A 10658-nucleotide genomic window follows, 5' to 3' on the forward strand; every position below is an offset into this window, starting at 1 on the left:
GAGGTCAGGAGTTCGAGATCAGCCTAACATGGTGAAACCCCATCTCTACTAAAAATGCAAAAATTAGCTGGGCGTGGTGGTGCATGCCTATAATCCCAGCTACTTGGGAGGCTGAGGCAGGAGAATCACTTGAACCAAGGAGACTATGCCACTGCACCCCAGTCTGGGCAACAGAGCAAGACTCCATCTCAAAAAAAACCAAAAAACAATAGTCGAGAGACCTATTAAATGTGCTTTCATGTAAGCACATAATTACGAAGTCAACGATTTTACCTTTTCAGAGAGAAAAACCTTTATTAGCTGTAACCTGTCAAAATCTACTCTGGTTGCTCTTCAGTGAAAGAAATATACCTTCTACAGAATAAGACATTTAGACATAACCTTCACTTTCTGGAAAGGCAGGTGCTTGCCTTTTCCTTCTGTTTTGTGTAGGATCATCATTTTTAACTGTGCTGTCTCCCAGCTGTCAGCAATACTGGCTGACCCTGGGTGAGTGTAGAGAATCTGGAAGGAACACCTTAATCTGATGGCCATGACAAGATGACTCTGCAATACCTACTACTTGAGAAAAATAAAATATGAGCTATTGTTGTAAAAGGAAGAATTCTGGTGTTCTTCCTTTTGGTACAGTGCCTTCGTGATGACCTGGGAGTAGTGTACACACCCTGTACTAGAGTTTGTAATATTAAAGCAGAAGTAAGCATCAGTAGTGGATAACACTTTATTGCAATAATGTCTGATTTCTTTTTTTTATGAGACAGAATCTTGCTCTGTCACTCAGGCTGGAGTGCAGTGGTGCCACCTTGGGTCATTGCAGGCTCAAGCGATTCTCTTGCCTCAGCCTCCCGAGTAGCTGGGATTACAGGCACCCGCCAGCATGCATGGATAATTTTTATATTTTTAGTAGAGACAGAGTTTCACCATGTTGGCCAGGCTGGTCTTGAACTCCTGACCTCAGGCGCAGGTGATCGGCCCACCTCGGCCTCCCAACGTGCTAGGATTACAGGCGCGAGCTGCGCCCAGCCAATAGTATCTGATTTCTAACTGTGCCACAGGCTCCCTGCTCTTCACTAAAAGTGCTATTTATTATGGATTATGAAAAACTAGCTTCAAAGTAAATTAAACCTGTCCTCTTAACATACAAGGACATGAAAGATGATGGAAGGATATCCTAGAACTTAGAATTTTATGCAAATGTTCTGTAAAACATTATGGTAAAGGGCTAGAAGACTCAACCTTGGCACACAATCTTCCTATTTTTAAATTAGACTTCGTCCCACAATTTGTCTTAAAAGTTTCTATAAATATACATATGTATGTAAAAAGGGGGGCAGGCTTCTCCTGTATGCCTAAGCTTAGAGCTAAAAGAAGCAAAGATGACATAAGGCAAAATACAAACATAGACTTTATTAAATGCTGCTCAATCCCCCAATGAAGATCTTTCATTACAAAACAGTTTTCCACACAACTGCAAGTTAAGAGATTGGAATGGTACTCTGATAACAAAAGATGTGAGAAATACTTGACCAAGTAAAAACATACAAGACCTCTATATAGTCAACCTTTTGAGAGCTCTACAGAGGAAGCCTACTGCATTTCCTTTAAATAAAGCCAGGCAGTGATAACTAGTGCTCTGTATCACCACACTGTGGGACTCAAAGCCTCCATCCGTGGGTCAGGAGGGACTAGGTGAAGGGCAGGTCGTGAGGACTGGAAAGGCCCTGCCTTCAGCCTTTGAGAGGAAGAGGAGGAATGAATTGAGAGGCAAGCTGGGTAATTTACCTGAGCTGCCTCTACCCATCTGTTACCACTCTGGGGAATTGCAGAGGAAGGGGGGGATATTCATGAGGAACAATCTGAAGAATTTTGGTTTACTTTCCCAGCTTTTATTTATATTTTGTGCTTTAAAAGCCTGGAGATTTAAGGTTTTGCCTAAATTCCAGAGTACAGTAATATATTTATTGAGGGAGGGGTTAGGGCAGGTAATTCCCCCCATCATATTTCTGGGTGAGACAAAGAGAAGTGTAAGGATACCTTAGTTTTATTTTAGGAAGTATTCTTTTCCTAGGATGTAACTAAGGTTTGCAGCAGTGTGAAAAGCACATTATAAAAGGGAAAAATATACAGAGCAGACTACCGTATCTATGTGCAACACAATCAAAGAAGAATTCAAGTCATAATTCTTACCACTCCCATAATTATCTCACTCATATCATAGATGATAAAATTCATTCATTTCTGTGAAACTTCAGAAGTGACACAATAAATCCAATGATTAGACAAAGGTTACAATATACTGTGGCCATGATACAGCACAGGGCTACGTTTAGTCCATATATTTTTCCATTTACAGTTGCCAGAAAAAATTGGCCTTTTAATTATATTATACTGATGAGGTTTGTTTGTAATTTTTACATATTTCAAAAAAGCATACAAAACTGTGCCTATCCGGCAGAGGTGGGAGGCTTTTTTTTATTCGGCACTTGTATTGCTGAGAATACTGTGCATGTTGTAAGCACTATTCTGTTTTTCTAGAGCTTTCTTTAGCTTTAGCTCCTCTAATTTTTTCCATAATTCTTCACGTTCCAATTCTTTCTTTTTCTCTCTGTAGATAAACCAAAAGTTTTGTAATCAGAAATTATTTCAGAACCCAAAGAGAGGTGCTGTTTGACAGCTTACTGGAGAACACATTAACTCACCCACATTTCACTTAAATCTGTCTGCTAAAGCTTTGGAGTCCACTTACCTGGAGCACCTAATTTCTTCTTGTCACTCTCCTAAATGTACTGAGTCTGTGCATCTTCTGTACCAGCTAGACATTACTACTTGCTTTCTGTCCCCTACACATTATCACTACAACACTGTGCTTTATAGTCAACAGGGTACTTACACGTTAATTTTCTCATGTTGACATCTCGCAGTTGTAGCAGTCCAATCACTATTACAAAGGCTAAAGGGGCTGGCCGCTAGGTCAGTAGGAAGCACTTCCTTCACACCAGGCAGAAGCCACATCATTTTTGCCACTAACAGCCACATCTCCAGCCACTAACCAGTTTGTATCTTACTATGTCCTATCTTTTACATGTCACATGAAAACTTTAGTTTCAGTAATCTCTCTCTAAAACAAAATGAAATAAAAATATTTTGTACGTCGTTTCAACTACTTAATTTCAGTTCTAAGGAAAACATTTCCGAATAACTTGGAGCAGTCTACTCTGAAAGGCTACATGAACATGTAAAACATAGGCTTATAATTCTGCAGTTATGAGTTAAAAGGACAAATCCTTTTAAAGGATTTGCTGATTTATGCAGATAAGAAATAATGATTATATTCTTAGTCATGTGAAATATGTATTTTCAAATACAAGTTTCCTATGATCCTAGTCATCTTATTTTTCTTCCCATTGCTTCCTGAGGCTCAAAACATGTACTTAATTTCTATTCCTGCCTGAATGCTGCTATTTAAAGGAAATAATGCATAGAGTTAGTTATTAATGGGCTAGATGGCTTTGAAGAAAGGCTATCCATTTTCTACTTTAAGATAACCATAACTAGGAACTTGTCAAAATAGATGAGCTTTTCTAAACAGAACAGGTAATATGCTTACTAGAAGTAAATGGTAACTATTATCCTCAAATGATGGGTGGGCTCAGGTACACTGGTTACTAACCACTTAAGTTTAAGAAAGCGCTTCTTGAGTTTGAAATAAACATATGAGAAGAAAGTAATTTTTGAGATTATCTTACAGTAATTTATGAAATCCTCAAAAAGAGGTAATCACTAAGCCATGTTCCTAAAGGCTGATATATGCTAACATTTATACTCTAAAATATGTATTATTGCAAGGAACAACATATTAATAGTACCCTAAGCCATATCATTATGTGACTTCCCTCTTCCCAAAGAAGAACTATGCTGACTTTAAAATACCACCTTCTGATAATCCACAGCCTAAGAATTACTTACTGCTAACAAAGAACACTTGAAAAGTAAAGCTCACTCTGGAAGCCCACGTGGACAAAAAGGATTTCCGTAAATGCATGGATAAAAAATCAAATTGTACAAATTGATATTTAAAATTCAGCATAAATTATATTTCATATGCAGATGCTAACAGACTGAGGAAATCTAAGGCTCAGAATGAGATAAACAGGATTTATGATCACATTAAAATCATAATCTAACCATTAGAGGAAGTAAATTAACTACCCTCAAAATAGATGTTACTGCTTTTCTGCTTTAACAAATTTATAAAATACTGGGGCTAGTTTATCTGGAAATGACTTATGTGTTAAGAGACTTTCACATTGTAATTTTTACTATAAGGTAATTCACTTCTTAAATATCAAAATCTGAACTGAGAGCAGATATCTTCCTGAACTGAATCGCATTCAACTAACATAAAATGTAGTGAAATTTTGTAATTCAAAATATCAAATACCTCTGTCTTTCAGCTTTGTATGAGCTAGTAAGGTCATCGAAAAGCTTGCCATTCATTTCCATTAGGGTTTTCAGCACATTGTATACCAGTGCTACAATGGTCCTGAAATGAAAATGAGCCAGTCCTGAGTTATGATACTGCTAACAGAGAGGAAATGTTAACACTATGGTCTCTAAAATGGTTTAAAGGTTGGCTGATTCATTTAATCCATTTTAGAGATGATAAAACTGAGGCTCAAGAGGTTTGTAATATGCTCAAGGTCATACAGCAAGTGGTGGTAGAGACAGTCTAAGAAAATCTTTTCCACTTTATCATGCTTAAACTGTAGTTAAAATGTTCACTATAGTTATCTTCATTTCTGCTTTACAGTCTCATGTCTGAAATCCTGAGTAACAACATTAAAAGAAGATGAAAAAGATCCAATTACCAAAACTTATAAGAAAAGTAGAAAGCCAGATAAGGATGTTAAAGAAGTTAGAATATATTACCCTTAGCACTTCGGCTTTCCCCTAGGACAGTGCCATTTATAGAGGTGAGACTATACACAACACAACTCTGCATTAATGAAGTAGTTTGTGCATCCTCTGCAAATGTTCAGTTGGTCTCTCCAACAGGGTTTCACCACACTCTGGTGCAGAATGGTATACCAGATAGTCCACCCTCCAGGGAGATTTGCAATTTTAAATTGACATGAAGGCTGGGCACAGTGGTTCATGCCTATAATCTCAGCACTTTGGGAGGCCAAGGTGAGATGATCACTTGAGATCACGAGTTTCAGTCCAGCCTGGCAATATAGTGAGACCTCAAGTGTCCAAAAAACTAAAAATAAAAATTGGCTGGGTATGGTGGGGTGTACACCTGTGGTCCTAGCTACTCGGGAGGCTGAGGCAGGAGGATTGCATGAACCCAGGAGTTTGAGGCTATGGTGAGCTATGATTGCACCACTGCACTCCGGCCTGGGCAACAGAGCAAGACTGTCTCTAAAAAAAGTTAAAAAATAAATTGACATTAAGACCACATATTGAAGAACATACACACACATTTATAACTTGATAAAAGTGTATGTATATAAAATACAAAACAGAATACAACTGATGTTAACCTTGGAGTAACTTCCAAATCTGTAATAGGTTTCAGGTATGAATTAGGAAATCAATGACAAAAAGGTTTAAATAAATAAATAAATAAATAAAAATATGACCTATATAAAAGATACTTACGGATTCCAGTGTTCTTTGGAAATTTTGTACAAACTGGCAAACATAATTGGCAGAATTTTATCAATGTTCTCCTCAATCAAACTAAGAATATATTCATTATTCCAGAAGTACAATGCCCTTTCTGCAACCTAAAGAAAGACATTTAGAGAAATGTCAAAACTAAAATAGGAAAGAAATACTAGTGTAAAGTAAGGGCTTCACTGAAAACATCATACCTGAAAATGAGAACTGGATACACACTTGGATATCTGCTTGAAAAGTGGCTCTTCAATTTTTTTGAACTGTGTTGGTTCAATGACATCTAAGATTTCTTCAATTTCTCCTAAAAACATCACCTAGGTTAAAAAAATTTTATTTTAAGAAACATGATAAATTTTGTGAAACTAATATAGAAACCATACAAATGAGAAGGTTAATCTGCATAGTATACAATGGGCAAAAAAAACGTCTGGATGGCACAGAGTTTATTATAGCACGGGTCTTCTACCAAGTCTGTGTACATCTCCCGCTCATTAGCAACAGCAATACAGCCAGCCCAAAGAAGCATAGCCCTGGGATTGACAAGTTCTAGTAAAATGCATTACATTTAGTGAACAAAACCCACCTCTTTCTGACTGCAGGTTTTTGGCCAAAATTTCAGCAGTCCTCTGATCACCTGCAAAAAAGAAAAAGTTTAGCATGAATTTAACAATGAAGCTAGTTAATCCCAGGGTATTTTCCATAGCTATGATTATATCAACACTCATTCTGAAGTAAATCAATATTGCTTAATATATAAGTGTATAAGCAGACTTTCTGCTCAGCTTTAGAATTTTATTAATTCAACAAATATTTACTGAGTACCTACTATGTACCAGATACTGTTCTAGATGCTAGGGACACACTGATGTATAAGATAGATGAGGTCTCTGGTTTTCATAGAGCTTACATTCTAATGGAGCAAGACCAATGCAAGTGATCAATTAAACACATAAATAAAACAATTTAATAGTATGTGGTACTTCTAAGAAAATAAAGGAAAATACAAGTTGGTGGGGTAAGAGAGGGAGGTTATTTTAGGGAGAAACCTTAAGGAACAGATGATTCCTGTTATTTAAACCATTATGAAGCACAAAAAAGAGCCGGACAGCTTCCCAGTCTATTTCATGGCTAGTACAATCTTTATAACCAGAATACAATGAAACAAAAGAGACTATTTTTATTTATTTATTTATTTTGAGATGGAGTCTCACTCTGTCACCCAGGCTGGAGTGCAGTGGTGTGATCTTGGCTCACTGCAACCCTGGCCTCCTGGGTTCAAGCAATTCTCTGCCTCAGCTTCTCAAGTAGCTGGCATTATAGGCGCCTGCCACCACGCGTGGCTAATTTTTGTATTTTTAGTAAAGACAGGTTTCAACATCTTGGCCAGGCTGGTCTTAAACTCCTGACCTTGTGATCCACCAGCCTCAGCCTCCCAAAGTGGAGACTATTTATTTAAATAAACATAGTTGAAAACATTTGCATTAAACTGAATCACAATAGAAGACTGCTATATGCCTAATTATAACTTATTCCAGAAATGCCAGGATGGTTCAATTCATAGGTTAAAGGGGGAAATAAAAAACAGATCATTTTAAAAGATTTTCAAGTCATTTGACATTTTTAATTTGACTATATATTCTGATAAAAAAAATTAGTAAGCTAGAACTAAATGAATTTATCAGAAACCACCAGTAATCATTCCACACAATGATTTATTAGAGACAGGCTGTAAAACCATCTAGGCCTGGTGGTTTTGTGGAAATAGATCTTTGACAGCTTTTTAGGTTACTTTATAGTCTGGTCCAGTAATGTGGAACACTAATTCAAATTAAAATTGAGAAGAATACTGTTTTGGAGATAATTCAGTAAGATAACAATGTGATCAATAATGTTGGAAAAGAATACCAGAATTACAATTACTTGTGTAAACATATATATCCCCTAAAACTTAAAAAACAAAAACAAACAAAAAAAAACCCTGCAAGTTACTAGAGTGAGTAGGAAAATTCAGTATGTGGCCACATTAAAAAATATGTATATAAAAATCAATGCCTTTATAAAACATCAGTAAAAATCAGATGAATAATAAAAAAGGTACTTTTCATAAGAACTATAATGTGCATAAAGAATAAATTTGCAAGAAATATTTAAGACATATGGAGAAAAGTATAAAACTTTACTGAAGATCACAGAAGATTACAAATACAGTTACATGTCATTTAATGATGGGGATATGTTCTAAGAAATGTGTCGTTAGGCGATTTCATCATTTAAACATCATAGTGTGTACTTACACCTAGATGGTATGGCCTACTACACACCTAGACTGTATGGTGTAGCCTTTTGCTCCTAGACTACAAACCTGTACAGGATGTTCTTGTACTGAATACTGTAGGCACTGTAGGCAGTTGTAACAACAGTATTTGTGTATCTAAACACAAAAGGTACAGTTAAAATATAGCATTATAATCTTATGGGATCACCATTTTTCTTTCTCTTTCTTTTGGAATCACCATTTCTCTCTCTCTCTCTCTCTCTCAACATTTCTCTCTCTTTTTGATGAGGTCTCACTCTGTTGCCTAGACTGCAGTGCACTGACATGATCAGAGCTCACTGTAACCTTGAACTCCTAGGCTTAAGTGATCCTCCTGCCTCAGCCTCCCAAGTAGCTGGGACTGCGGGTGTATGCCACCGCACCTGGCTAATTTTAATTTTTTACTTTTTGTAGAGACGAGGTCTTGCTCTGTTGCCCATGCGGTCTTAAAGTCCTGGCTTCAACCAATCCTCCTACCTTGGCCTCCCGAAGTGCTGGGATTACAGGCATGAGCAACCATCCTCAGTTCCATTTTTCTTTTTTAGGAGACAGTCCAGTCTTGCACTGTCGGCCAGGCTGGAGTGCACTGGTGTGATCACAGTTCACTGCAACCCCCTAGGCTCAAGAGATCCCCCTACCTCAGCCTCCCAAGTAGCTGGGAATACATTCCTGAGCCACCATGCCTGTCTTGGACTGCCATTTTATATGTAGCCTGTTATTAAACGAAACATCATTATACAGCACATGACTGTAAATAAGTGAGGTGGTTCAATATTGTGCAGATATTATTTTTCCTGTACTTGATTTATAAGTAAATTTAATATAATTACAATCAAATGCCAATTGAATTATTTTTTGGAACTAGAAACATTCATTCTAAAATCCATAAATATAAGCAAGTGACAACAATTGTTTTTTTGGTGGGGGGAGTTAATAGAACAGAACCTATATTATGGATATCAGCAACTAAAACAAGATGATATTGGCAAATAAATGGAGAGAAAAGATATACATGAGTATCTAGACATACTCATGTATATATGAGTTTTAGTATATGACAAAGGTGGCCTTTCAGTTCCATGGGAAACTGGTGGTCCTGGGACAGGTAGCTCACTATTTAAAAAGGAAAAATGTAACAGGCTCCTTTGGTTAGCAGACTTCTATGATGGCCTCATGAGCTTGTTTCCCGTCCTCACCACCTTGTGTAATCCCCTCTCCTTAAGTGTGAGCTGTCTAGTGTGACTTGCTTCTAACCAACCGAATGTCACTTCATGAGTAAGTTACAAGATTGTGACTTCTGTCTTACTAGTAGACTCTTGCTGTCTTGGCTTTGATCAAGTAAGGTGCCATGCTGGAGAAACCTGGGTGACAAGGATCTGAGGGTGGGCTCTAGCCAACAGCCAGCCAGGATCTGAGGCTTTCAGTCCAACATAACATGACAAACTGAATTCTGCCAACATACATGTCAACTTAGAAGCAGATCCTTCCCCATCTGACACTTTATATGAGACCCAATTTCTGGCCAACACTCCAACTGAAGCTTTGTAAGAGACCCTGAAGCAGAGAGCCCACCTAAGCCAGGACCAGATTCTTGATTCACAGCAACTAAGGCAACAAATGCTTGTTATTTTTGCTCCCAATGGAACTATATTTTCCCAAAATGTTGCAGATCAGTTACAGCAAACAGAACTGTGACCATCAAGGAAAACTGTCACTCTCGGCTTCTTTTTGACCAGAGCAGCTACGTGGAAGCAGCTACAGCTTTGATAAAGGCCATAAATGCTTGCTATTTTAAGCCAATAAATTTTGTGATCATTTGATATGCGTAATTGAAAATGAATGCAGGCCAGGCGTGGTGGTTCAGGCCTGTAATCCCAGCATTGATCCCAAGATCGATACCAGCCTGGGCATCATGGTGAAACCCCATCTCATCTCTACCAAAAATACAAAAAAAAAAAAATAGCTGGGTGTGGTAGCACATGCTTCTAGTCCCAGCTACTTGGGAGGCTAAGGCAGGAGGCTCACCTGAGCCTGGGAGGTCAGGGCTGCTGTGAGCCACAATCATACTACTGCACTCCATCCTGGGTGATGCAGCGAGCTCCTGTCTCAAAAAAAAAAACCCAAAACACAAACAAAAAACCCAAATGCAGTTCCTTACCCTCATCATACACAAATTTCAATGTCGGGCAGTACTGAATAATGAACAGTAGGTTGACTAGTGGCCCCCAAAAAGATGTCAATGTGGGCCAGGTGCAGTGGCTTATAACTATAATCCTAGCACTCTGGAAGGCTGAGGCAGGCAGACTGCCTGATTTCAGGAGTTCGAGACCAGCCTGGGCAACATGATGAAACCCCGTCTCTACTAAAAATACAAAAAAAAAGAAAACAACTAGCTGGGCGTGGTATTGCGCGCCTGTTATCCCAGCTACTCGGGAGGCTGAGGCACGAGACTGCTTGAATCTGGGAGGTGGAGGTTGCAGTGAGCCGAGATCGTGCCACTGACTGCACTCCAGCCTGGGCAACAGAGTGAGTCTCTGTCTCAAAAAAAAAAAAGAAAAGAAAAAAAAATATTTGGGGCTCAAGTTAGATTTTCTTGGAGTAAGAAAGGTGTTTTGTTTTGCTTGTTTTATAAAAACGCAGCTTTGCATGGAAGGAAAGGTTT

The 10658-nt window shown here is 38.2% G+C and overlaps 1 protein-coding gene across 1 annotated transcript; it reads right to left on the reverse strand.

Annotated features, from left to right (window-relative positions):
• Positions 1-1382: 1382 nt before the first annotated feature.
• On the reverse strand, positions 1383-6893 carry LOC108529467 (serine/threonine-protein phosphatase 2A 56 kDa regulatory subunit alpha isoform). Its single transcript, XM_017871811.1, has 5 exons — positions 6266-6893; positions 5877-5996; positions 5662-5789; positions 4442-4543; positions 1383-2605 (listed from the first exon to the last, which is right to left on the reverse strand). The coding sequence occupies exons 2-5, from the start codon at positions 5991-5993 to the stop codon at positions 2473-2475; spliced, it is 480 nt and encodes a 159-aa protein (XP_017727300.1). The 5' UTR covers positions 5994-5996; positions 6266-6893; the 3' UTR covers positions 1383-2472.
• Positions 6894-10658: the final 3765 nt, after the last annotated feature.

The sequence above is a fragment of the Rhinopithecus bieti genome, unplaced genomic scaffold (genome assembly GCF_001698545.2).
Source record: "Rhinopithecus bieti isolate Rb0 unplaced genomic scaffold, ASM169854v2 scaffold_6935, whole genome shotgun sequence".
Taxonomy (NCBI): Eukaryota; Metazoa; Chordata; class Mammalia; order Primates; family Cercopithecidae; genus Rhinopithecus; species Rhinopithecus bieti.

Excerpts from the sequence above, each read along its gene's own strand:
- LOC108529467 (XM_017871811.1), bottom strand. The coding sequence starts at position 5,993 with ATGTTTTTAGGAGAAATTGAAGAAATCTTAGATGTCATTGAACCAACA. Across the intron at positions 4,544-5,661 it reads TCCAAAGAACACTGGAATCC|GACCATTGTAGCACTGGTAT; the intron begins GTAAGTATCTTT and ends TTTTCATTTCAG. Across the intron at positions 2,606-4,441 it reads TACAAAGCTGAAAGACAGAG|AGAGAAAAAGAAAGAATTGG; the intron begins GTATTTGATATT and ends GTTTATCTACAG.